Source organism: Podarcis tiliguerta (genome assembly GCF_965153285.1).
Source record: "Podarcis tiliguerta genome assembly, chromosome: 4".
Taxonomy (NCBI): Eukaryota; Metazoa; Chordata; class Lepidosauria; order Squamata; family Lacertidae; genus Podarcis; species Podarcis tiliguerta.
This window is the reverse complement of record NC_139537.1, coordinates 81179540-81207181: the sequence shown is the minus strand read 5'-3', so window position 1 is coordinate 81207181 and position 27642 is coordinate 81179540. Positions and strand designations below refer to the sequence as shown.

The window sequence follows — 27642 nt, the reverse complement described above, 5'->3', positions numbered from 1 at the left end:
TCTATAATGGTCCATTGCTTAAAATGTCAGTTAATCTGGGAGCAATTTCAGGAGTATGCATATAAGACACCTGCGAATATTATTGTTTTCATGTACGAACTGTATTTACATCCCACCAAGGAGTGAAGCCAATGAGCATAGTTTCCCCCCGCCCTCCCCTTATTCTCACAACAACCCTGCGAGGCAAGCTAGGCTGGCTTGAGAGAGCAGCTGGCCCAAAGTCACCCAAGCACTCTTCACGGGGACTGGAAGCGGGGTCTCTCCCCAGCCTTAGCCTGATAACTCTGTAACGTCAGGACACCAGGCTGCCCGCCTATTAAACATGTCCTGCCGTCCGAATGACGTATTTTCAAAGGACGCGGCAGGCCGCGCTAGGCCCGAAAGGCCTGCCCTGTGCGGGAGCCGCCTTATCTTGCCGTTTCTATGGCAACCGGGACAGAAGGGCGAGAGAGAGGGCGGAAGCGATTCGGCCGCTCGCGCCTTCGCTCGCTCGCGCGCACGCACGAACTTCGTGCCTCGCAGTTCCGTGTGCGCGAGCTGACGTGTCTGAGGAAGCCGGAAGTAGCGGCTGAGGAGGCTCGGCTCGGTTTCGTGCTTGGGCGCGGGGGAGGGTACCCTCTTCCCTTTAATTAAAAACCGCCCCCCGTATCCGTGGTCTCTGTCTCCCTCACCCCCCCCCCACCCTCCTACACCCCACCCGCCTTCCCTTCGCCATGACTGGCGCGCAGCTGCTGTTGGCCGTCGCGCTCCTGGTGGCTAATTCGCCCTCCGGCCCGGCCTTCTACCTGCCCGGCCTGGCGCCCGTCAACTTCTGCGACGACCCGGACAAATCCGACTGCAAGGTCCGTAGGGGCGGGTTGGGAAGGGCGGTTGAGTCCTGAGAGCGAGGCCTCAAATGCCGGAGGGGTGTGTGGCAGAGTACGAGTAATGTCGGTTAGTGGGGTGTGTGTGTGTGTGTGTGATGTCATGTCATAATAGCCCCCCCATACATATATACATACATACTAACTAGCTGTGCAGTGACAGGACCCCCCCCCCCCCTTCAGATCGAAAGTCTTTCCTGCCTGCTTAGGCTTTCTTGCGTTTGGGATGGAGGAGTGGATTGGCTGGCAGAAAGTCTTCCAGAATGCCCCGAACTGCATCTTTTAATCTCTGCTTTTGTCAGTGTCCACATACCCTCCAACATTTGTCCAGTGAAAATAGGGACATCCTATTTCATATCTTACCAACATGTCTCCCAGGAAAATAAAGGTAAAAGTAAAGGGACCCCTGACCATTAGGTCCAGTCGTGACCGACTCTGGGGTTGCGAACACTCATCTCACTCTATGTGGCCAGCATGTAGGGACATCCTATTCCATATCCTCCAACATTTCTCTTATGAAAATAGAGACATCCTGTTCCATATTCTCCCAGGAAAATAGGGACATCCTATTCCATACCCTCCAACATTTCTCCCAGGAAAATAGGGGCATCCTATTACATATCCTCCCAACATTCCTCCCAGGAAAATAGGGACATCTTATTCCATACCCTCCCAATATTTCTCCCAGGAAAATACGGATGTCCTAAGATAAAGTGTGACATTCCAGGATCAAATAAGAAACCAGGACAGTAAATCCGGGACTGTCCCTGAAAAATAGGGACACTTGTAGGTGTCTGTGCCCAGGCATGTGTAAGTGCCAACAAGCTGGTCAGGCTTAGTGGCCCGCTGCGGCTTGCTCATTGCCTTAGACCTTTATGTTAGGATGCAGCGACTCCTATGATGGGTGCTTGGAAGTTGAAGTTGGAGAAATGAAACTAAAATAAGGCTCTAAAGCTGAGCTCTATGTAGCTGAGAAAGCAGAAATCCCAACCGCCTGGGGCTGTCCAAGGAGAGCAGGATGGCCTTTCCCACAAGGAGGATCTTCATGAACGTTGCCTGCCCCATCAGATGGGAGGAGCCATCCCACTCTCAAGAATGCTCTGCAGGGACCTCGTTGGAATGGACCCCATAGGTCTTTTAGTTCAACTTCCTGCTATACAGGAATCTCAACTAGATCATACAGGACATGTGGCCATCCAACCTCTCTCTCTCTCTCTCTCTCTCTCTCTCTCTCTCTCTGTGTGTGTGTGTGTGTGTGTAAAATGCACTTTCTTCCACTTCTGTGGTGGGATTGGCAGCAGCCTAACTTGTCTTATGCTTCTCTTTGGGATTCCTTCAGACCCCTCCTTTTCTTCCTTTCTTTTTTACTGTTAGTGCTGCTTTGTAAGGGAGCCATGTTTCATTGAATAGTTGTGTTGTTGTTGTTGTTGTTTAGTCGTTCAGTCGTGTCCAACTCTTCGTGACTCCATGGACCAGAGCACACCAGGCACTCCTGTCTTCCACTGCCTCCCGCAGTTTGGTCAAACTCATGGTGGTTACTTCGAGAACACTGTCCAACCATCTCATCCTCTGTCGTCCCCTTCTCCTTGTGCCCTCCATCTTTCCCAGCATCAGGGTCTTTTCCAGGGAGTCTTCTCTTCCCATGAGGTGGCCAAAGTATTGGAGCCTCAGCTTCAGGATCTGTCCTTCCAGTGAGCACTCAGGGCTGATTTCCTTAAGAATGGATGTGTTTGATCTTCTTGCAGTCCATGGGACTCTCAAGAGTCTCCTCCAGCACCATAATTCAAAAGCGTCAATTCTTCGGCGATCAGCCTTCTTTATGGTCCAGCTCTCACTTCCATACATCACTAAATAGTTGTGTAGGGGTACGTGATTGGGTAGGTCAGTGTTAGATAACTTATTATGTTCTAGTGACGGGGTCTTTTAGAGGAATATTTTATTTTATTTTATTAATGAGTTGCCTAAAGAGATTGCATATCCCCAAGATTAGCTCCTCTTCTCTCCATCCTGAAGTACCGTTATTTTCCCTTCTCCTTCTCTGGAGTTATAAATTGATGGACATGCCTGAAGTTGAAATAATAATATTTGGCAATGAAGTATGATTACCACTTTTGCTGCATTCATGTGTTTAGGAATCATAACTTTGGAACTGAAACATGGGCTTGCATTTTCCCTCTCCCTTACCCATCACTCTTTCCTTATGTGACATGTCTCTTATGTAGTACCTTCTCCTCAGTCTTATACAGATTTTTGTAAGCTCCTATTGGAAAACTTTTGGCTAAAGAGGGGTAAACATGCTTTAAGTAAGATGATGATGATGATGATAAATACTGTAAGTTCATGGTATTAATGGACCTTGCAGTTTAAGCTGCCCTTGAATTTCATGCAGCTTCACAGACTTTAGATTAGAAATTATACTGTATGTTTAAACTGGTGGTTTAAACTGGTGATAGCCTATTTATAATTACATGCAACACCTTCAGTGTACATAGAGCTTGGAAGAGTTAAACAACAGCAAGGGGCTGCTTCTTCGGCCAGGGGAAAACAATACTGCCACCTGTAACCTAAAGCAGAGCACTCCATTTATCACCTGAGGATTTTACCATCTCATTGTGATGCATGCATTGATCATGCCATAGTCTGTGCATATGGGGTGTTATGCGGAAGTTTTTGATGTTTGTAGAAAGTTAAAACAACAATAATCTCAATGTGATGAATACTATGTTTGGACAACTTGATTAACCCATTCATGCCTCCTTAAAGTTCCTGATTCTGTGAAGGGCAGACTGCAGTATGGGCAAGAATAGGGTTTCTCTCCAGTATGGATACATTGAAGGCACTGCAGTGAACCTAGGCATGTAAAGGTGTTACCACATTGTTCTCAGGAGAAAAGATGTTCTCCATGTGTCTGATGATGCCTTTTCAACCTGGTCTATTGGCTAAATAGACCCCATATCACGTTCTTTGCATTTGTATGTCTTTTCCTTCCAATGGATCACTTTGTGTTTGGAAATTAAGTTAAGATTCCTGAAATCTTTGCTGCATGTTGGGCAGAGTTAGCAAAGAGTATAAAGTGTAAAAATTCAATTAAGAAGAAGAAGAAGTATAAAACAGCAGAAGTTGTGGGGAAAGAGATGTAAGAGTAGCAAAGCAAATGAATGTTGCAAATGCACTTAAATACTGTATGATGTTGTTGTTGTTATTATATACTGCTTAATTGCCAAAGTTATTTACAAGTATAAAACATCTGGGGGATGCTCCACTGCTTTATTTTTCACAGAAAATGTTCTATTTCATAAGTACATCATGAAATAAGAATAATAACAACAGGACAACTGCAAAAAAAATTAGTTTTGTTGCAGATCAGATTTATTCATAAAGTCATATACCACTGTAAAATACAACTAGAGTACCAGACCCCAAACATCATGGATATTTACATACATAATGTAATATGATTGAAAAAGATACAGTGCTTTACATCCATTTCAAACTCACTCTGAGATCATCTGAACCCCTATCTTGATCACCAAACTTTAAAAAGGGCTACAGTTCTTATAACATACTCACCTTTTTCCTTCATATGGAGTTCTGACATCAGTACCAGATTGATGCTTTAAATATGGGAGGATCAGATGCTTCCTAGCTCTGTTATGTTTGCAGTGAAACAGAACATGACAAATAAATTTCTGACAACCCTCATTGCAATGGTGTACTCTTTCTTCTAATCAAGTTCAGTTAAATCTACTTTCCATTAATGCTCCTGGCAGAGAATTGCATCACACCAGCATAAAAGCTCTTTGAGCTTTAGGAAGGTTAAGAGGGCTGAAAATACTTTTATATCTAATAACATTTCCAGTTATCCAAACCCAAATATATTGGGGAACACGGTTGACAGAAAAGGCCATCAGCTCCTTAATTCTATGCACACCTTAGTTTCCTAATGAAAAGTAGTGGGGATATCCACAAAAAATCCCAAAAGATGTATTTAATGCAGATTCCACCCCAGAAGCTCATGAAAGTATCTCTCTCTATCAAACCAATCAACTACGTAAATTTCCTGAAATGGATATGAAGCCAATAATTGCAAACAGTGTTCCATGCAACTGCTTGGAGGAACCTAAAACTCACCTCAGTATGCTCTCCTTACACATTTAGGAGTTCCAAAAATTATTTTCAAAAAATTCCCTTGTACCTTCTCTCTAGAGTGCCATCAATGTTCCCTGCCCAAAAAACAAATCCAAACAATTGTTGGGCTGCAGTCTTGACCCTATAGAGACCAGAACTTGCTTGCTTGCATAATTAATTAATAAATAAATATACTGCCCTATACCCGCGGGTCTCAGCTTTCCAAACTGTGTGTTGCAGCACGTTAGTGTGTCAACTGCAGTGTATAGGTGTGTAATGCAAACACTCCCTGCGCTCCTCCTGGGGCTGGAAAGGGGTTAGTTTAACCTCTAGTTTCTTTGTAAAACTGAATTCCTGTGTCATGAAATGATGCATGTCTGAAAAGTTTGTCACCAACATGAAAAGTTTGGGAAGCTCTGCTATAGACCTGGAAGATGGTTGGAACAAACTGTCCACCTTTAGAATAACGAACTGCCCACCTTTAGAAACGAAAGCCTGAGAGGTAAGAGATTCCATTGCTATAGCCTGCTTTATGTGGGTCTTCCATAGCAATGGAAAACAAAAAAAGAACACCAAAAGGCTCTCAATTACTCCAACAAATAGTCATCCATATACCACTTAGAAATCAACCCCCTTCTAGAAAACCAACAACAGCAAGATCTTAGTTCTATCACAACCATCTTTTCACTGTTTCTCTATGAAGAAAATTGCTTTAAAGCCCTTCTAAAACTTTTTGTTAAAGATAGCAATAGAGCATCATCTGCTTACCGTAATATACTAATGGAGGTGGTTTCCAATTTGAGGGCATGCATCTCATACGAGGACAGATCAAGCAGAAAGGGAGCCAAAGTACATATCTGACTCTCCTCCCTTGATGCAACAATATTTTTGAGAGCTGACCTCTTGTACTATAGCTGGCTTGTGGGGATGTCTCACAGTAAAACACCTAATCAGAAATAATAGACTTTTGTCCGCTGAAGACTCCTCCAGTTTTTTCCATAAATGATCATGTTGGATCAGATGTATCCCTATCGTGTTTTATGACTTCCTTGATATTGTATGTGGGCTGGAACTGGTCTGTGACCGAAATAATAAAATTCATTCATCATGTTGGACTAAGTCAACAAAAGCTGTATAAAGTTCAGCCCTGGGTGTCTTAAAATATTCCTCTGCCAAATGAGATAAAACAAGGTAGTAATCCAAAAGAGAGTATCCTCTAAAAATAATCTGTTTCAAACCTGGAAAAAATTCTAATTCATTTCCTCCGGGAAAACACAACACTGGATGCAGTTTGGTGGAGAGAGTCGTTGGCTTCATGCTATTTTTCTAAGTTTGTGGAGGTCCGTGATGTGGGTTTCCCAGAAAGTTTTGAATGGGAAAACCTTTCTACACAAATTAGGGCAATTTGCCTTGAAACGTTGGTGTCCTAGAGAATAAGCTGATTTGGCATGTTTAGTTTCCTGAATAAATCTTTAAATTGCCACGCTTTCCTAATACATTTGCTATTGGCATCCTTTCACCTTTTGAAATGGCAAGTTTTCAATGGAAGCTTTAGCCTAGAGCTAGTATAGCAAAGTGGAAGGAAGACCTGCCTCCTACCACCATGTTTTGCCCTGGCATGTGCCATCAGGACTTGGGGTATGGTGGTTGATCAGCCTCTCTGCTCCTCCTGGCCCCAAGTCAGGATTGTAAGTGTAACTTACATCATTTTTTCTATTGGGAAGACTGTTTTGCACTATTTGCCATATTCATTTCCGATATAGTTTTCCTACAGTGTATTTGTATTACAAACTCTTTTAATTAAAAAATTCATAAATACTCTGTTTCCCTCATTGACTTTCTGTCACTTTAAGTAGTTTAGATGCATGTAGTCTTCTGTTTATTAAATCTGTCCTATCTCAATTCTTTTTTACTAATTTTATTGTTTGATTGAGCAACTATGCAGATGGCAACTATGCAGAGACCTGATATACGTTGGTTTTAAATCAAAACAACTATTCTTTATAGCTACTTGTAGAAGTCACACAGGCAAGCTTGATTACATAATGCTAATTGCATAATGTAATTCATCTTTTGTAAGGAAGGGCAGAGCATACACATTTAGAATAATGGTCAAAATACTCTATAATTGCAGTGTGTATAGCTTTGATGACTGATACATTAAGTATATATCTTAATACAGTATAACACTACAGTACTAACATTCCGAAACACTTGTTCTTACCTGTTATTTACTGATAAGCGGTTAACAAAAAGAATTTAAGGTTTTATTACAATGACGTGTATACATGTTGTTAAATTTATAAATAATGTCTCGTTGTGTTTTTACAGCCTGTGATAGAGCTATTTGTGAATAGACTAGACTCTGTGGAATCAGTCCTTCCATATGAATATACTGCGTAAGTATATGAAATATTATTCTTTGATTTAGGACAGGATAGATTTCGTAGACAAGGTTATGATTGTCCAAGCTGCAGTGTCAGTGTTACTTGGTCTTTGGTTTAGTTGCTTTGTACCAAGGTTTAGCTTGCTAAATCCTGCTCCTGATATTTGCCAAGAGGATAAGATTCTCTTGCTCTGTTTTAGAAGTTGATTTTTCCATTCAATTATATATAATATATTTTAAACAAAAAACTTGGGAAGAATTTTGAACTAATGGTTTTTGCTGGCTATAGAAGTTTCAAAACGTAGAACCCCAAATTTTGCAATTTTCACTACTAAGCCAATCTAACATTTTTGGATCCCTGTAAAGAATAAAAGTTTTTAGTCAATCATCTTTAAATGGCATGCACAAGTAACTTAATTAGATGTTAATTTGGGGGTGCTTAATATAGACCAGTACTGTTGAACTCCAACTCTCAGCTGTTGCAGAAAGCACGGCCAATGATCAGGAATGAAGGGAGTTGTAACAAGCAGACATAAACACACTTGGTTGAAAGTCAACTTAGTGAACATGATTGTCAACAGGGAAGTGTGTTCAAATAAGGCAACTTAAATAAGATTGAAGAGTTTCCTGTGAAATTCATTAAATTGTCCTGAATTTTATATAGGTATGCATTTTAGATATAGAATATAAGACAGACTTCAAGTTTTGCTGAATTTGATTTTAGGTTTGATTTTTGCGAAGCATCTGAAGGGAAACGTCCATCTGAAAATCTTGGTCAGGTGTTGTTTGGAGAGCGGATTGAGCCCTCGCCATATAAGGTATTTTAATTGCTTTAAAAATCAAAGAATTTGCCGAATCTAAGCAGTGAATCCCAGTTGTTGGCATGTTTTGATTTGTATAAATGGACTGAAGGTTTTTAAAACTTTATTAGACTTTTGGTTAAGCCTGCCCTAGCACATGACATTCTTGAGGAAATATTAGGATCAGGAGAGGACTCACTGGTGTTGCTCCCCCTGCTTTACCTTTTCTTCACAGGGGTCCCAGCCCTAAGCGGTTAAATTAGATCATTTACATTTTCCCACACTGCACTTCCTGCAACATCAGCATTACATTGTGGGTATTGTTGAGTCCTGCTGCACAGGCCCATTGCTGCTGAGCTGCCTACTGGACAGTTTGCCTGGCAACAAGGAGACAGCCTGCTTCATCTCTGACAGGAGCACCAGCCCCACACTGCTTGACTTCTTCTTCTTCTTCTTCTTCTTCTTCTTCTTCTTCTTCTTCTTGCCCCACCCATCAGGCTGGGTCTCCCCAGACACTCTGGGCAGCTCCCAACAGAACACTAAAAACACAATAAAACATCAAACATTAAAATCTTCCCTAAACAGGGCTGCCTTCAGATGTCTTCTAAAAGTTAGTTGTTTATTTCTTTGACATCTGATGGGATGGTGTACCACAGGGCAGGTGTCACTACTGAGAAGGCCCGCTGCTTGGTTCCCTGTAACCTTCTTTCTCGCAGTGAGGGAACCGCCAGAAGGCCCTCGGTGCTGGACCTCAGTGTCCGGGCTGAATGATGGGGGTGGAGACGCTCCTTCAGGTATACTGGGCCGAGGCCTTTTAGGGCTTTAAAGGTCAACACCAACACTTTGAATTGAGCTCGGAAACGTATTGGGAGCCAGTGTAGGTCTTTCAGGACTGGTGTTATGTGGTCTTGGCGGCCACTCCCAGTCACCAGTCTAGCTACTGAATTCTGGATTAGTTGTAGTTTCCAGGTCACCTTCAAAGGTAGCCCCACATAGAGTGCATTGCAGTAGTCCAAGCGGGAGATAACTAGAGCATGCACCACTCTGGTGAGACAGTCTGCAGGCAGGTAGGGTCTCAGCCTGCATACCAGGTGGAGCTGGTAGATACCTCCCCTGGACACAGAATTGACCTGCACCTCCATGGATAACTCCAAAATGACTCCCAGGCTGCACACCTGCTCCTTCAGGGGCACAGTTGTCCCATTCAGGACCAGGGAGTCTCTCACACCCGCCTGCCCCCTGTCCCCCCAAAACAGCACTTCTGTCTTGTCAGGATTCAGCCTCAGTCTGTTAGCCACCATCCATCCTCCAACTGCTTCCAGACACTCACACAGGACCCTTACCAGTTCTGATTTAAAAGAGAGGTAGAGCTGGGAGTCATATGCATGCTAATGAATACTCAGCCCAAACCCCCTGATGATCTCTCTGAGCAGCTTCATATGGATATTAAAAGACATGGGGGAGAAGATGGAACCCCAAGGCCCCCACAAGTGAGAGCTCAGGGGTCTGAACACTCATTCCCCAACACCACTTTCTGGACATGGCCCAGAAGGAAGGAGCGGAACCACTGTATAATAGTGCTACCAGCTCCTCTAGATGGTCCAGAAGGATGTCATGGTCAACGGTATCATAGACCACTGAGAGATCCAGCAGAACTAGGAAACAGCTTTCACCTTTGTCCCTAGCCTGCCAGAGATCATTGACCAGTGCGACCAAGGCAGTTTCAGTCCCATGATCAGGCCTAAATCCTGATTGGAAGGGATCCAAGTGGTCTGCATCCTCCAGGCGTGCTTGGAGTTGTTCAGCAACCACCCTCTCAATCTCCCACTAAATGGAAGATTTGAGACTGGGCAATGTCACAGGATTGCATTATGAGGAAATTAAAATAATAGCCGGGCTGGTGATTCCAGTTGCAAAGCTCTGGCAGTGCTGATAAGAGTGACACTCGCTCCCCCAGCCCTTGCCTACCATCTGGTTGGGCTTCAGAAGCTTGGTCAGCTTAGCCATCTTAGAAACATGTCTAGCTATGCTGCTCATAAAGGTAAAGGTACTGCTGCCCGTACGGGCCAGTCGTGTCCGACTCTAGGGTTGTGCGCCCATCTCACTTAAGAGGCCAGGGGCCAGCGCTGTCCAGAGACACTTCCGGGTCATGTGGCCAGCGTGACGAAGCTGCTCTGGCGAGCCAGCACCAGCGCAGCACACGGAAACGCCGTTTACCTTCCCGCTATAAAGCGGTACCTATTTATCTACTTGCACTTAGGGGTGCTTTCGAACTGCTAGGTGGGCAGGAGCTGGGACCGAAAGACGGGAGCTCACCCCGCCGCGAGGATTCGAACCGCCGACCATACAATCGGCAAGCCCTAGGCACTGTGGTTTTACCCACAGCGCCACCCGCGTCCCTACATGGTGCTCATAGGCATGCCCTATGTCTGGCCAGATCTCCCTAGAAGCACACAGCCTTAGTCTGTTCCTAGGCTATTCAAGGGAAGGGCCCCAAGCTATAGAAGAAAAGGGCTTGCCTGTATAATATATTCCTACCTTAGAAACAGTTGTGCTGCATTGGAATTGCGGACATGTTGGCTGCCAGTTGATGAAATTAGGAATGTGTTGTTATTTTTTTAAAAAAAACCAAACAAACTGGGAACATCTCACCTTGGTGTCCTATATTTTTCATTTGCACCAACACAGATTCATTCATTTGCACCAAATGTAATGCTTTGTTTGCAGCTACAGCATTGCTAGAGGGAGCCGGCATACAGCTTCCGGGTCATGTGGCCAGCATGACTAAGCTGCTTCTGGCAAACCAGAGCAGCGCACGGAAACGGTATTTACCTTCCCGCCGGAGCGGTACCTATTTATCTACTTGCACTTTGACGTGCTTTTGAACTGCTAGGTTGGCAGGAGCAGGGACTGAGAAACGAGAGCTCACCCTGTCGACCTTCTGACTAGCAAGTCCTAGGCTCTCTGGTTTAACCCACAGCGCCACCTACGTCCCATCGCAACCATATTAGGCAGTCTCTTAGAGCAGTTTAGGACAGAGAAGCCTAGTATAGGATCAATATGTATAAAAATTTACTCAGGTATTATTTTAAATGTGCTTGTGGTATTACTGCCATGTAGAAAATTCTGTTGTTTAGAAGAGGCAACCTAGCCTATTCTACCCATAAGTTTTTATTTATTAAATCCTTCTGAATTAGCCACCTGAAATATTTTTTGCAGTTCAGGTTGTTAAAAGACTTGGATCAAAATGTTGTGGAGAAAAAAGTTGCTATTAGGCATGTGGTAAAATCACGAAAGTGAACTGAATTGTTGTATGTAATAATGGGAGAACCTGTGCATGTGTGCATTTTGATGTTCTGCTGTTTATCTTGGGAACTTTTGCATTGAGCAATGTGTAAAAAGGAGACTTGTTTCTAAATTCTTTCTCATTTTTTTAGTTTACCTTTAAGAAAACAGAGACGTGCAAGCATGTTTGTACAAAAGAATATGATTTGAAAAACCCAGATCACAAGCAAAAACTAGATTTTCTGAAAAAGAGTATGCTGCTGAACTATCAGCATCATTGGTAGGTTCATGTTTAACTTTTAACCAATTGCTTACTTTTAGTAGAAAATATAGAATTGTGGTAGCTTATGATGAGAAATGCGGGACATTCGTGGAAAGAAATGTAATGTTTTCTTCCATTTAAAACAACATAGTTATAATTATTTCTGTTTAAAAAATAAAAGTATGGATCTACTGGAACAGCAATTTGATATCCTTTCGTGCATTAAAAGCTATAGAGGCAAATGGTGAGGAAAATCTGGAGCCAATTTGGGGAGGCATGCAGGAGAAACAGAGAATCTATTCCCCAAGCAGTATCCATTAGTTATCACCTAAACATTACTATTACTAACATTGTTAGTGAATCTATATTTTGCCTTGACAGATAAAGTTCTTCTCAAAATTTATAGCTGTGGTACATCTTTAATGATACAGGCTTCATCTGAAAATACTGTATTACTTATTCATTTTATAGGATTGTGGATAATATGCCCGTAACTTGGTGTTATGATGTGGAAGATAACCAAAGGTTCTGCAATCCTGGATTTCCCATTGGTTGTTACTTAACAGAAGATGGACACCCCAAAGATGCCTGTGTTATCAATGTATGTATAAATAAATTTTAAATAATGCGTACAAGATTACTATGCTGCTTGATTTCCCCCGCTAAATTTTTGCTGTTATCAGTGTAAGTATGCTATTTTTAGGAGCCTGCTTTGACACCATTGCAATGACTGAGTTATCATGGAGGAGTAGAAGGAAGGAGGCGTAGATGGACAAAGGCTATTTCTAATAACAATAGGCAGCTAATCTGCTTAATATTGTGCTTCTCAGCCTGACATCTTCCTCCCATATCCTCCGTCTGCTCCATGAAACCATTAATTTCCACACCTTTTGCCTTCCCCTTTTATTAAAGCAGTTGGTGTTAGAACAGCATAAAAAGAACATAGAAATGAATTGTTGCATGAAAGAAAAATTGGATGACAGGTAATGTTATCCGTTAGTGATTCTGGTGAACCAGTTTGAATTTTCAAACTAATTTGCAGTCTCTGCGTGGAGGAGAATTTGTTTCTGAAAGACAGAATATATTTCTTTGGAATTGGATTTCAGCTCCCAGTTGTTGTTGTTGTTCCTGAAAGTTTGGCTGTTGGGATATTCCCTGCATCCATGATTCTGTATACAAAAGTCAGCTTAGTTCATAAATTAGCGTTAATGGTAAATTGTAATGCTGTTTCTTGTACTGCAAGGAGACTTAATTTCTTAAACCTGAGAAATGGCATCAATTTTTAAAGCTTGGACTGTGTAAAAATGGAATCTTATAAAATGGCTTTTCACAGTTACCTCATTTTTATGTATAGTATGAGAATGCAGGAAGCAAACAGTGGACTGATGTGTTCCCCCTTCTGTGGAACTATAAAAGGAGTTTGGAAGCTTTTACTTCCATTTTAGATGAAGTGCAGCGTGTTGTGATTTTCAAACCAAAATAAAATGTGGTTCATCTTATCTGTGGTTTGTTGAAAGAAGCGGCATATAAATTTTAATAATAACGATGATGATGATGATGATGAAGGGGAGTTATTTTATAAGCCAGTTGTGCGCTGATCCATCCACCTATTTGATTAAGTTTTTTCTACATATTTTTTTTTCTGTAGTCTGAGTTCCATGAACACGACACCTTCTACATATTCAACCACGTGGACATCAAAATAGCCTACCACATGGTAGAAAATGAAGCTCCCAGCGCAAGACTAGTAGCTGCTAAACTTGAACCAAAAAGGTGAGCCTTTAATTTTATTACTAGATCTGCGTGGCATCTTGGCAATGGTTTGAAAGATATAAGGGAATTTAACATGCTCCTCACAGTGGACTTCACGTTAAGTGGAAGATATAGGAGTGGGAGGGAGAGAACACTTTAGAGTTTTCATTCTTAATAGGAAAAATAATACTGGGCAAGTATATACAATACAAGGTTAGTAAACATTGCTGCCATTGTGATCCCATTTATATAGGCCCAGTTCACACATAACACAAACTGCATCGTAGTTACAATTTAATCATGGCTTTGCTGCCCCAAAGTTCACAAGTCACTCCTCATCTGCTTATTCCTGGTTGAAGAGATACCATGCCATTATGTGCAAAGCAGCACTTGAGGTTTGTTTCTCTCCTAAAAAACAGACCTTGCCTTGCCAACATGGTTTGTTAGGGGGGAAAGCCAAACCGTGAGTGCTGGTTCACACATAACATCAAGTCAGTCTCTGGTTTGGTACAGCCCTAATTTGTTAAATGAAGAAGTGGGGAAGGAGCACTGTGGGGACCTTTGAGCAATGTGCACTTTAAGCCATTTCTTAATTCAAACTATGATTTAAAGCAGGGGGGCTAGTCCCTTTCAGGCCACCAAATACCCTCCTCCTAGTTTGGTTATTTAAAATCTGTTGCCAGAACGACGGCATTTTGCACTCAAATCTATTGTCTTTGGTTTTTTTAAACAGTTACAAGCACACTAATCCTGACAGCCCAGACTGCACGGGACCACCTATGGATTTAAGTAACAAGCTTGCTTCTGGAAATGTCAAAATTCCCTACACATATTCAGTTACTTTTGAGGTTGGTATTCTTGTTGGCTTTTCCCATTTCTTTTCCTGGAGAGGGCATGATTTGGAAAGTACCTATAAGACTTTACTTTTTCCCTCCTAAAAAGTAAGGGGAAATGTGTGTGCGTCTTATGGAGCGAATGCAGGCTGCACAGCTATCCCAGAAGCCAGAACAGCAAGAGGGATTGCTGCTTTCACTGCGCAGCGATCCCTCTTGCTGTTCTGGCTTCTAAGATTCAGAATATTTTTTTTCTTGTTTTCCTCCTCCGAAAACTAGGTGCGTCTTGTGGTCTGGTGCGTCTTATAGAGCGAAAAATACGGTCCTTTCTGAGGTTTTAAAATAACACTCTGTTGGTGATTCTTATACCAGAAATTCATAGCAGAGTTGGAATGGACCATTGAGGGTCATCCTGTCCAATTCCCTGCCATGCAAGAATCTTTTTCCCAACGTGGGACTGAGATTAAGAGTCTTGTGCTCTACTGACTGAGCTGTCTTAGGTGAATTTTAAAAAGTGGCATTTTGAAATATTAATGAAATCCTAGTAAATGTCTTAAGAAAGGACATTCATCTAAACTTTTTTATTGCATTATTCTAGGCTAACTAGAAAAATAACTTTTGTAGAAAATGTCATAGATGTTACTCAGTTAAAATTATTTGGAATCCTAATAAAGGAAGACAGCCAATGATGGCCACTTGCCTGAGTCACAGAAATCTGCTTGCCTTCCGGAGCAGCTTTTGTAAGTGTGCCAGGGAGCCATAGTGGTAGGAGAGGAAGAAGTCCCACTGGGTGAGCAGACCCCTGGTTGCTCTATATTGGAGCTACAATAAAATGGTATTTGTGTACCAGTCTTACAGCTTAATGCTATGCATGTTTACATTACATTTGCATTGGCTCTCAGAGCACAACTCAAAGTGTTGGTGCTGACCTTTAAAGCCCTAAACGGCCTCGGCCCAGTATACCTGAAGGAGCGTCTCCACCCCCATCGTTCAGCCCAGACACTGAGATCCAGCGCCGAGGGCCTTCTGGCGGTTCCCTCATTGTGAGAAGTGAGGTTATAGGGAACCAGACAGAGGGCCTTCTCAGTAGTGGCGCCCACCCTGTGGAACACCCTCCCTTCAGATGTGAAGGAAATAAGCAGCTATCCTATCTTTAAAAGACATCTGAAGGCAGCCCTGTTTAGGGACGTTTTTAATATTTAATGCTGTACTGTTTTTAACACTTGATTGGGAGCTGCCCAGAGTGGCTGGGGAAACTCAGCCCGATGGGCGGGGTATAAATAAATTATTATTATTATTATTATTATTATTATTATTATTATTATTATTACTACTACTACTACTACTACTCAAGAATGAGTTCCACTGTGGTCAGTGAAACTTACTTCTAGGCAAGCACATAGCTCAGATGGTTAAAACACACTGCTGATAATGCCAAGGTTGCAGATTCGAATCCTGTATGCGACAGCTGCATATTCCTGCATTGCAGGGGGTTGGACTAGATGATCCTTAGGGTCCCTTCCATCTCTACAATTCTATGATTCTATGTAAAGGATTGCAGCTTCAGTGAGAAGTCTCTATGCAGAATATAGCCTTCAAGAAGTATAGAGGCAATGGTAGCTGCTTGCCGCCTTTGATTTGTTCATTATCATGTCTGATATTATTTTAGTGAAGCAATTCTTTGCTCAAAAAGACTATGTTTTAGCTGACATTCTTGACATCTGATGTTGAACGTGAGAGAGGTGTCGCATGGTGAGTTAGAAATCCACAATTCAAATATTGTGTCTGTCATGAACTCACTAGATAAACTTATAAGTAAGGCACTCAAAGCCTTAGTTGTGCTTCCTCAGCATTTTGGTGGGTCATAATACTGATTTAACTTACAGGGCTTGCTGTAAGGATTATAGCAAGATAATGAGCATATTGTGAGCATCTTTGAAGACTTGAAAGTATTATATAAATATTGAATATTATGACGAAAATCATAATGATGTTGGTTGCCAGAAATCCTAGTGATTTCTCGGTTCCACTGAAAATAGTGATAAAATTCTCAATAGTATCTATGTAAATAAGATCAGAAGAAAATAAGTTGTTCATGATCCCCAAGAATTATTTATTAGATAGATAGATAGATAGATAGATAGATAGATAGATAGATAGATAGATAGATATTAGTAGTTATGTTGCCATTCTCAGTATAAAAACTTGGCAAGTGTTATAATTTTATTTCAGTTGTATGACATCTAATAATTAACCATTTTCTCTTCAGAAAAATGATGAAATCAGGTGGGCCTCCAGGTGGGATTACATTTTAGAATCCATGCCTCACACACATATACAATGGTTTAGGTAAGGGAAATGTTTTCATTTTGTAATTCAACATATTGGTGCACTTTTTTGGTAAAAAAGATAATGGTTTGACAACTGGCTATCATGTTTCCTTTTAGCATTATGAATTCTCTTGTGATTGTCCTTTTCTTGTCTGGGATGGTTGCTATGATCATGCTAAGAACTTTGCATAAAGACATTGCAAGATATAATCAGATGGATTCTACTGTAAGTATAAGTTTTTTTAAAAACAAATTGGAGAAGAAATGTTTTAAAATTTCCAGGTCTCTAAATACAACCTTTTTTGTGATGCCTTCTAAATAGAAATTTAGAAATTTAGAAGTTTAGAAATGTTGTGAATGTCTTTGCCTCAGTCATGTTCTGATAAGCACATCCACGATATACGATATCTTTATTGTCATTGTTCCATGCAGAACAATGAAATTGAAAAACTACATAAAACGTTCAAAACCCCCTAAAAACTCTGAAACCCCATTTTAAAATACACTATACTATAGAGACCCCTTAACCAGAATTGCATTTGCGTAGAAACTGTTTCTCAGGCGGCTAGTCCTGGCCTTTATAACCCTATACCTTCATCCAGAAGGCAGAAGCTGAAAGAGATCATTTCCAGGGTGCGTACTATCCTGCGCAACCTAACTCTTTATCTGTATTATGCCCAAATAGCTTTTATGTATATTCATTTTATTAGAATGTTTATATGCTACCCTTCAAGTATAAATACACCACTCATTGTGGCTTACAGCAAAAAAACCCAGCTGATCTCGCAACTGTATTAACTGATATAAACATACTCCTTTTGCAACAATAGTTACTGACAAAATTTTGTGTTAGGACATCGTAGCGTATAATATTGTCGAAAGGAAAGGTGGAACACAATCTGTTCAATTTCTGTGAAATAATACATATTAATAGGGATGCTATTAATCTAAGTCATACTCGAGTAGATCCATTGAACTCAGTGGGCATAAATAACAAGTCCATTGGTTTCATTAGATCTAGCCTGAGTATGATTAATCTTGGATATCATAGGCATCTTGAACAACTGAAGGAATTACCATTGAGACAGTTAACTAATAATAGGCCTTCCCATTTGCAATAACTGCAGCCCACAGGGGATCTGAATTGCAAGCCTTCTTATGTGTTTTCCATAAGGTAATGCTGGGCACAGATGCGATCCCCCCAAAGGTTACCCCAAACAGACCAAGGGGAGCTGGTTGATTATCATGAATTTGCTTACTTCTTTTGATGAATGATGTATCCCAGGCTTCCTCAACCTTGGCCCTCCAAATGTTTTTGCCCTACAACTCCCATGATCCCTAGCTAGCAGGACCAGTGGTCAGGGATGATGGGAATTGTAGTCTCAAAACATCTGGAGGGTCGAGGTTGAGGAAGCCTGATGTATCCTATGAATTACCCTGCCAAGACTAGTGAGATTTTCAGATTGTCATCCCAGCACACACTGGATTTCTTCCTGTTGGGGAGTGACTCTGTCTACAAATGATTGCATGATTCAGGGCACTCTTGCTTCAGCTTGGCCAGGGACAAAACTGGGGAGGAGCCTCGTAGACCATAGACAACATATAAAGAGTTCTCACATTTTCCTTGCCTCCCTGGGCAGCAGTAGGGCTTGCCCATTCCTTTCTAAACGCTCAGTTCACCCCCAACAAGAAACTTCACACTAAGTGTCCAACTTTACTCTCTCCAAAAAGGTTGAAAGAACAGAGTTCTGAGATCTCATTTGTATGTTACTCGTTGGTTTCCGAGTTATAAAGATTGAATGTTTGGTGTCGTGTGATATTTCAGTATTTTATCTAAACCATACGCAGAGTTTGTGAATTTGGAGGGATGAAGTTAGAGATATATATATATATAAAATTGTATGTATAATCCCCTCAACTGGCTTATTAATTTTCAGGAAGATGCCCAGGAAGAATTTGGTTGGAAACTGGTTCATGGTGACATATTTAGGCCCCCAAGAAAAGGAATGCTACTCTCAGTGTTTCTGGGCTCTGGAACACAGATTTTAATTATGACTTTTGTTACTCTATGTAAGTATAACATAATGGGATACATGGGTGAAGCAGAGCCCCTTAATTCTAAAAGCTCTTCTGCCTAACCTTGGTTAGATGATCAACAACACAATGTGCTTGTTCTCTCCTCGTCCTTCCCTTGCATGTATCTATCCCACCCCCCTCCTGGTTTGAGGCATGTTTGTTGGTGCTGGATGTTCACAAGGTCCTCAAAACATAAACACACATAGGAGATTTGATTCTCAAACTGCTTTGATGCTGAGAGCTAGCTAGAGTGGTGAACTGATCAGGACCCAGAAGACCAGGGTTCATGCAAATGCCCACTCAGCCATGAAGCTCTTTGGCTGACCATCAGTCAAGTCACATGTTTTGACCTAATACATATCACATGAGAATAAAATGTGGAGGAAACCACGTATACCCCCTTAAGCTCTTTGTAGGAAACATGGAATCTAAATGTAAAAATAAAATAACAAGAATTCTGGTTGGTAACTACTACTGCTATTACTATTATTATTATTATTGTTGTTGTTAAATTAAATTTGAATGCCGTCATATACCCGCGAGTCTCAGGGCAGTTCACAACATAAAATCACAATATCAAAACACATGATAAAAATAAAAACAAGAACAACCCAATAATCCCCCTCCCTAACACATCACATTTTATGCCAGTATACAGATAGTGCTATCGTAGTGGGTTCCAAAAGTGAAAATGAATGTTGTAGGGGCCAGCAGGAAGTTCACATAGGTGATTTGCAGTATTCTTCAGGCTACTTGAACTGTGGATAGATGAAGAGATCAAGGAGCATTACGTCTGCACAAATCCTAAATATATTGCATTTCACAAAGTAAAAAATCTGAAACCTCTGGAAAAAAGGGGGAAATATACTATTGTGCCACCACTCCTAGGTACTGTGCACAACAGATGTGAATAAGGTAGTCTACATGTGAAGCACACACATCTTTAAGAGGCCTCTAAATATTGTGTATTTCCTTTTTCAGTTTTTGCTTGCCTTGGGTTTTTGTCACCTGCAAATCGGGGGGCATTAATGACCTGTGCTGTGGTCCTGTGGGTGCTGCTTGGAACCCCAGCAGGTTACGTTGCTGCCAGATTCTACAAATGTAAGTACAAAAGTTCATTTAACGTGACAGCACTTAAGTTCATTAGTCTAAATTATCATCACAGCAGTGATTTCCCCTCTGATCCTGTTTGCCCTCTGGGCAAGATGGAAAAATGTTTTAAGACTGAAGAGAGACTACATGCAGGTTTAGATTGTTCTCAAGCTAGCAAACTTTCAAGTTGGATATTCTTTTATTGTATTAACTCTAACGTCAATTGTTCTTACTTGGATCTACTTGCAGGGGAAGAGGTAACTGACATACTGTTATGGAAATCAGACTGTCAGTGGCTTTTGAAATTGCATTTTGTTTGACATATGAAGTTTGATCCAGCTTTTGTCTGCTTTGGTCTATATGCATTTGAAAGGGAGATAAAACAAAAGTTAAACCTATAACTGCTTTACTGAGCATCTCAGTCTGTGTGCACTTTTAGTATTATGCAGTACGGTGTGTTGAACCAGTCTAATTTTTTTAAATTTTGTTTTAATAAAGGTGAAGAAACAACAAAACTAAACTTTAAGTTCAAGTGCCTGTCTAAACTGTTCTAATAAATAGGGAATTATGTTTGTACAGTACCTGTCATTTAATTGGTGCTGTTTTGGGTTTCTTTTCATACAGCATTTGGGGGTGAAAAATGGAAGACAAATGTTCTGCTGACAGCTTTCCTTTGCCCTGGGTAAGTTAATTCCTACGATTACTGTTAAAATAGGTATATGAGAAGCTTGGCTAAAACTGGTGAGTCTTCAGCAACGTAAGTAAAACACAGCAACATCGTTGCATGTCAGAGCTATGCACAGTTCGTGCCCTTTTTGGGTTTTTTTGTGAACCTTGTTTCCTTCTGCCACATGAAAAAAGTCGATTAAGCAGTGCCAGCATGACAGAAGTTTTTAAAAAGACAGGGGTTCTCTTCATTGATTCTTGCTTTTACTCCTTGGGCTGCTTCTCAGACCACACTGCATCTGTGGTGTCATATACTATACAATGCCTATGTCAAATCTTTCTGCTTAATCACAGCAAGCAGTCATCCCCTGAAGTGGAGCTAAGACAGACATATATTTGGAGCTATTTAACTGAAACGTCAACTCCTGCTGTAGCTCAGTCCTGTTAGATTAAGGAAGAAAGGCTTGCTTGACCTCTTTGCCTGATATTTTCTACATGTCACCTGGGCTCAACGTTAAGCTAGACATATAGTGATATGATTTCAATAACATTGAAATTAATCAAGTGTGAGTTAATGGTTAAATCTCGTTTCTCTCTTAGCATTGTGTTTGCCGATTTCTTCATCATGAATCTGATTCTCTGGGGAGAACATTCCTCTGCAGCCATTCCATTTGGTACTTTGGTTGCCGTTCTAGCCCTCTGGTTTTGCATATCTGTACCACTGACGTTCATTGGGGCCTACTTTGGTTTCAAGAAGAATGTAAGTTCTTTGTCTCTCTGATCTTAACATGTTTTACTCGCCTTCTCTGCACACATATCTCGTACCTTTTGAACTGCCTGAAAACAAATGGTGGGTCAAGTCCTTTAGAAGGCTGTGGATTTTGGGGTCTTGCCTGACTTCAGTGATTGAGTTGTGTATATATAAAGCATGGTCAGACAACAGAATTCAAAGCAAAGAAAACCATTCTGAATGTGGTAGACCTCGTTAGATGAGATTTAGCTTGGATTTCCTTTAATGTGCTAGAAAGCCATAGGATTGTAAATTCTTTTGAGTAGGTTCTTCCTTCTGTTTGTGGTGTTTAGTATAATTTAGAAAGTCTCTCCTCCACCTTTGTGTTTATATCTTTTAAAGGCCATAGAACATCCAGTTCGTACTAATCAGATTCCTCGTCAGATTCCTGAACAGTCATTTTACACGCAGCCATTACCTGGTATCATTATGGGAGGCATTCTGCCCTTCGGATGCATCTTCATACAACTTTTCTTCATTCTTAATAGCATATGGTAAGCCAGTATACTTCTTGAAAAATGTTTGATGCCTTCAATTTGCTGGTTTTTTAAAAAGAGCTTGTATTTGTTTTTCTGCACTTCTCTCTACTTTCTTCCATGATCAAAGCTTTTGACTGTTTTGCTTTAATGACATATAAAGCCTGTGTTACGCTTGTAAGTATGTAGCTGTCTGGCCATAGGCTTTTGAAACCATCCAACCCAAAGTTGCCTGATGCAGGTCTTGAGTGTCATGACACAGAAGGTCTTACCAGTCTTAGGTGAGACAGTTCGTTGGTGGGAAATCTTTGCCTATGTCCCTAAAGTCCATGGGCAACTTTGAGATGAATTAAACATGGGAGTAGTTTTATGCCATAAACTCTTAATGGATACAGTTTGGTTGAGCAGTCTTCAGATGCTGGAGTTCAACAATATTTGCTATTTGTATGCTAGAATGGCCAGGTAAACTTCACCAAGACTACTTTTGTTATGCTTAAACTTCTGTTTTCTAGGTCTCATCAGATGTATTACATGTTTGGCTTCTTGTTTCTGGTGTTCATTATTCTGGTTATCACGTGTTCTGAGGCTACTATTCTACTTTGCTATTTCCACTTGTGTGCAGAGGTAAGCCTACAGAATTCATTCTTGCAACAGTCCTGTCTTGGGGGGATTTAAATTATTAGGAAAAAGGATTCAATCAATGACTTGGCTCCTAAGTTGCTATTCCTTTTACACAACGGTGGAGGGAGATTTCATAAAGTGCCTCTGTCCACTTATGTTTGTATTGAGGACCAGGGGCAGACTTTGGTATTATGGTGCCCGGAGCGAGGCCAACCCCCCCCCCCCCAAAAAAAAACCACTTTGAGTAGGTACCCATATAAATACAGTGGTACCTTGGACATTGAACATAATTCGTTCTGGAAGTGCATTTGACTTCCAAAATGTTCGGAAGCCAAGGCACACCTGCAGCCAATCAGGAAGCACCTGCAGCCAATCAGGAAGCACCTGCAGCCAATCAGAAGCTGGGTCAGCCACGTCAGACGTTTGGGTTCCAAAGAACGTTTGAAAACCGAAACACTCACTTCTGGGTTTGCGGCATTCAGGAGCCAAACCGTTTAACTCGCAAGACGTTTGGGATCCAACGTACGACTATATAGGAATCATCATCATATCATCCACCCCCATTTTTTGCTCAACCTTATTTTTAGGTTCCTTAAATTTTACTTCATGTTTTAGGGACAGCATAGGGTATACTCCAGATTTGTGTATTGACTCAAATATAATAGACTGTGTAATAACTGCTAAAACTTGCTGGGGCCGAGAAATGTGAAATATATGGCCCTTTTAAGATGGGTTGTGCATTCTAATCTGTATTTATTGCTTGCTTACACTTGCCATTTTCATTGCTGGCTGTTTAAAGAAGACATCCTATGAGGCAACCTAAGCATCTTTTTAAATAAATCAAATGTTTGTACCTTCAAATATTTTGAATCGTTTTAACCCGATTAGGTGACGATCTCCATCAATTTCCCAACAGGTTGTCTTTAAAATCGTATCAGCTGCTGGGGTCAAGTGCCTCTTCTTTTTTTCTTTTTAAAGACAGCCTTGTCCTCTCTGACACTAAAACTTTCCATGATGTGATTGACAGATACGGTAAATGGAGCTTGCTGCTGATCACCAAAAGAACCTAGCTGTAGAATAGTACCAAAAACAGGCTCCATGGTTTCAATTGGTTTTCTTAATGCTAATCCCATTTTACATTTCAAGTGAATCTGAACTTGGACTGCAGTACATACTTGCTGTGTTAGAGATAGGAAGGCCTGGCCAGGGAGGTGGGGGTGGAAATCCTCTACCCCAGCCTTTACATGCCTGGCACTGTGCACTGTCCTAGAACATTTGTGGTACCTGCTCCAGAATGCAGGTGCTCCAAATGTCAGCCTAGAATGTGTTTGCTCCCTTCAGAAGGGCATCCCTGTAGTATTTTATTTGAGTAAGTTAATGATTCGCAAATGATCTCTTTCTATGCAATCAATTGCCAGTAGCTCATCTTAGAAAATTATTAAAACCTTATAAAGGGTCATCATTATTAGATATGAAATATATAGTCTATGTTGCTTTAGTTTAGTATTTAGCAGGTTTTTCAACCATTTCTCTCTTTGTTCTAGGATTATCACTGGCAGTGGCGCTCATTTCTCACCAGTGGCTTTACCGCTGTTTATTTTCTAATATACGCAGTACACTACTTCTTTTCCAAACTTCAAATCACGGGTACAGCAAGCACCATTTTATACTTTGGTTACACTATGATAATGGTACTGATCTTCTTCCTTTTCACAGGTAAATATGAATTTTTTTTTTGGTACTGAGACTTTATGTTAGAGTTCTTCTGGGGTGCTTCACACAATACAGTTTGAGAGTTCTAGAGCCATGTGCAAACTTTTTTCATACTAATGTTTGACGGACATCCCTATGGTTGCTTGTTTAAAAAACAAACAAACTTGTGTGCCTGTCTATTTTAATGTGGACTATGGACCTCAAGTTGTCGTGACATAAAGGTGGGGTATTTAACTGTAGTCAGGACATCTTTATGTTCATTTCCCTGCTCCTCTGCTTTCTACCTGCATCTCTGGCTGCTGAACGTTGCCAGTCATCTGTATAATTCCTAAACACAGTTAGGGGCTATTTCAGAATTTGATTGAAAATGCAAAATACAAACCCTTCCGCTTTTTAATCTGTATTGTTGCATGCTTGCATTTGTTTACCTATTAAGGACTGTTAGAAGTTTTATACAGCTGTACTATTTGGAGAACATTCTTCTCCACTTGTAAGGGTTTAGAGAAAAGGCGTCAAAACCTTGATGTCTATAAAATATAAGAAGTTAATTGGATACCATTTTAGTATCTTAAATTTTTTTTAATTTTTTTTGCACAAGTTACTGTTGCTTTCTGGAATAGTTTTTGTAACGTTTTCCAGTTTTATATGCCGATAACTGTGCATTGGGATTCTTCTCCCTCCCCCCCCCCGAAACGTAGCTGTTTACAAGAAAAAAGAGGCTGTGTATTAAGGGATACGTACATAGTAAATTTCATTAAGCTTGGATGAGATCATTCTAGCAAGTGATCAGAATTACACACACAAGCCCCGAAGGCATCTGGCTTCCTGTGTCAAGATGATATAAAAGCTAAAAAGAGAAACTCATAATTGTTGCATCAAAACTATTATATTGCTGCTTACTCATCTGTTAAAAATGGTCAGCCTCAAGAAGGGTTCTGACGGTGCCCTGCTGCTGTGACGGTGTAGCACATGCTTGGGGCACTTGCTTCTCACACTGCATTCCGGGTCATTGATCAGACACAGCAGGCAAAATACTGGGAGCTATGTGACAAATCTGACTTACAGCTGGGCCCACAATACTGTATCGGAGTAAATGAGTCAGTTAAACATCAGTGGCTTAGCTACTATGGAAAAAAATAATACGATATCATTCACAGTTCTTGCTGAATTTTTCCATCATGAATGAACCATTGCTAAATCTTCATTCTTCACTGCAAACACACACACATACATAACTTTGAATTAGAACCTGACGCATAAACATAGAAAAGTTTTGCAACATGTAAAGGAACAATACCTATCTTCCGTCATCTAAAGTTGCAAAAACTTAAATTCACACTCATTAATTCTCAGTTACATGAAACACAGACTTCAAGTGGCATTTTTTAAAAAGTCCATTTGTACATACTTTTTGTGAATAATCAGGTGCATAAAATCAATGTGCCATTGTCAAGCAGGTTTCGACTGCTCAGGAACTTACATAGTCAAAGGGCTGTAAAAGCAGTAGTCTCTGTTGGTTTATTGGAGCACATGGTTATCTTCCAGCCATGAACAGACTTACCAAATGTTCCACTCTCCAATATCCTTCAGCTACCCTGGATTCTAAATCAGCCAAAAATTATGAAGTCAAATAGTCTGGTTGGTTGTGCTTTTCAGCATCAAAACTATGCCATGTTGTGCTCCAAGCGCTGGTATCCGGTCCTGTCCTGAGAGGCAACCTTCCATAAAAGGGCAACCTTCTGTAAAAAAGGTTTCCTCCCTAAAAAAAGGTCAACAACTCTGGGCAACTATAGTCCGGCCCCCAACAGTGCCTGAGCGACAGTGAACTGGCCTCCCGTTTAAAAAGTTTGAGGACCCCTGTGTTACAGTATCTAACAGAAATGTAAACTCATCCTTGGTATATGTGGTTTCCACACTTTCTCCAGGCCACATGGATCCTTTGCTCATTTGCATTTTTGTGCTTCCTGCATAAACAGCTGTGTTGCATCAACACAACCCTATTTTGCAGTACACAATACCTTCTCTTTCAGGCACAGAAGCTTCTTGTTTCAATATCTTAACGGCGTGGAGCCTGTGCTGCCCGCCATTTTGTCACCCCACCCCCCCAGGCTGGCACTGTTCCCCCAGGGAGCCCCCCCCCCCCAGGCTGCACACCACTCCCCAAGCACCCACCTTCCTAAGCCGTGCCAGGTTTACCTGGCCCACATACCATAGTTTGAGGATCCCTGCTGTAACAGATCCATTGATGTTTATTCTGCCAATTTAAAATTCACATTCTGTTTTGTAGGAACAATTGGATTCTTCGCATGCTTCTGGTTTGTGACCAAAATATACAGCGTGGTAAAAGTGGATTGAAGAAACTGTAAAATATAGGAGCCATCATCCTAATATAATGATACGCTTCTGAAGAAGAATTTAAGCTTTATCTGAAGTATTGACTTCTGTACCTTGTGAATGATACGGAATATACATTTTGCCCACCCAAAACATTTGTATTATAACTTTGCAATTTGTTTTCACTTGGGTGTTCTTACTGAAGGTTGAAGTTAAATATTGTATGCGTTTGTAAATGTTGCTTATAGTAGAACTTTTAAATTCTAAATGACTGGCTAGAAGTGAGTACATTACAGAATTTTTAATGATACTTCTAAATAAATAACGGGTGTAAATACAGTTTTCTAGGCTTGTTGAGTGGGGTTAATTATCCCCCTGCCCCAGTGAAATAACTTCTTTCTATCATGACTTGGAAGGTTGACTCGTGTGTTGCTTTTGATTTTTTCCCCCTGATTTTTTTTTATATTGGAGTTATGGCCATAAATCCACCTCACTTTTTCTGTGACTTCATTAGGTTCCAGTGCTGTTGGCCTTTGGAACCATGTGCCTCGAGTCTTGGCAATCTATCCATTCATAATTGTAATAATTACTATCAACATTTTCAGTGGATCATCACATATTATAAATAAACCCATGAAATTTTGTAAATACAGATATATTGATATGTTTTAAAAATATGTAGATTATATTTGTTAAATTCTAGGTTGGTTTTTTGTTAATCTGCTCTACCCTATATAGATGTAACTGTTCATAACTGCACTACACTGTCAGCTCTAATCCGCTAGCGTAACTAGATTAAGAGACTGGATAATATGTTGAGAAGATCTGCATACAGAGAAGGAAGACGCACTGTCAAGTGTGCTCACAACAGATTTTAATGATTCATATTATGTAGAATTGATTGGGGAGGGGTTGGACATACACAAGCAGAAATGCTGTTTGTCTTGTATTAATAGGATGGTTCAATTTGCTAGATGTGGAATTGACATTAACCCATATGCCTCCTTGGAAAAAAGCAATGGAAACATGTTTATCATGTTGAGTTGGTTTGAGTTTACGTTAATGCCTGCATGTCTCCCACAAGAGCATATCTGCAACCAAGTTAAACTGCATGTTTTGGGCTCAGACATTCTGATTGGAGAAAAGAACCAATGTTTTTTCTAATACGTTCTTTCTAAAGATCATAAACTAATGCTTGAATATTAAAATCCAATAAAAGTATCTTTTGTTAATAA

The 27642-nt window shown here is 40.8% G+C and overlaps 1 protein-coding gene across 2 annotated transcripts; it reads left to right on the top strand.

The window, feature by feature from the left end:
* The first annotated feature begins 446 nt into the window (after positions 1-446).
* On the top strand, positions 447-27642 carry TM9SF2 (transmembrane 9 superfamily member 2). 2 transcript variants are annotated; one of them, XM_083437830.1, is made up of 17 exons: positions 447-842; positions 7323-7390; positions 8102-8195; positions 11615-11742; positions 12196-12325; positions 13373-13497; positions 14210-14324; positions 16579-16658; positions 16757-16865; positions 18577-18709; positions 19697-19816; positions 20432-20489; positions 21074-21233; positions 21606-21757; positions 22252-22363; positions 23905-24076; positions 26361-27642. In XM_083437830.1, exons 1-17 carry the CDS (start codon positions 714-716, stop codon positions 26426-26428), a joined length of 1953 nt encoding a protein of 650 aa, XP_083293956.1. In that variant the 5' UTR covers positions 447-713; the 3' UTR covers positions 26429-27642. The 2 variants fall into 2 exon arrangements, with proteins under 2 accessions (XP_083293956.1, XP_083293957.1); XM_083437831.1 differs by lacking the exon at positions 447-842 and adding an exon at positions 1104-1251.

Excerpts from the sequence above, each read along its gene's own strand:
- TM9SF2 (XM_083437830.1), top strand. The coding sequence starts at position 714 with ATGACTGGCGCGCAGCTGCTGTTGGCCGTCGCGCTCCTGGTGGCTAAT. Across the intron at positions 19,817-20,431 it reads TGCTGCCAGATTCTACAAAT|CATTTGGGGGTGAAAAATGG; the intron begins GTAAGTACAAAA and ends CTTTTCATACAG. Across the intron at positions 21,234-21,605 it reads ACTTTGGTTTCAAGAAGAAT|GCCATAGAACATCCAGTTCG; the intron begins GTAAGTTCTTTG and ends TATCTTTTAAAG.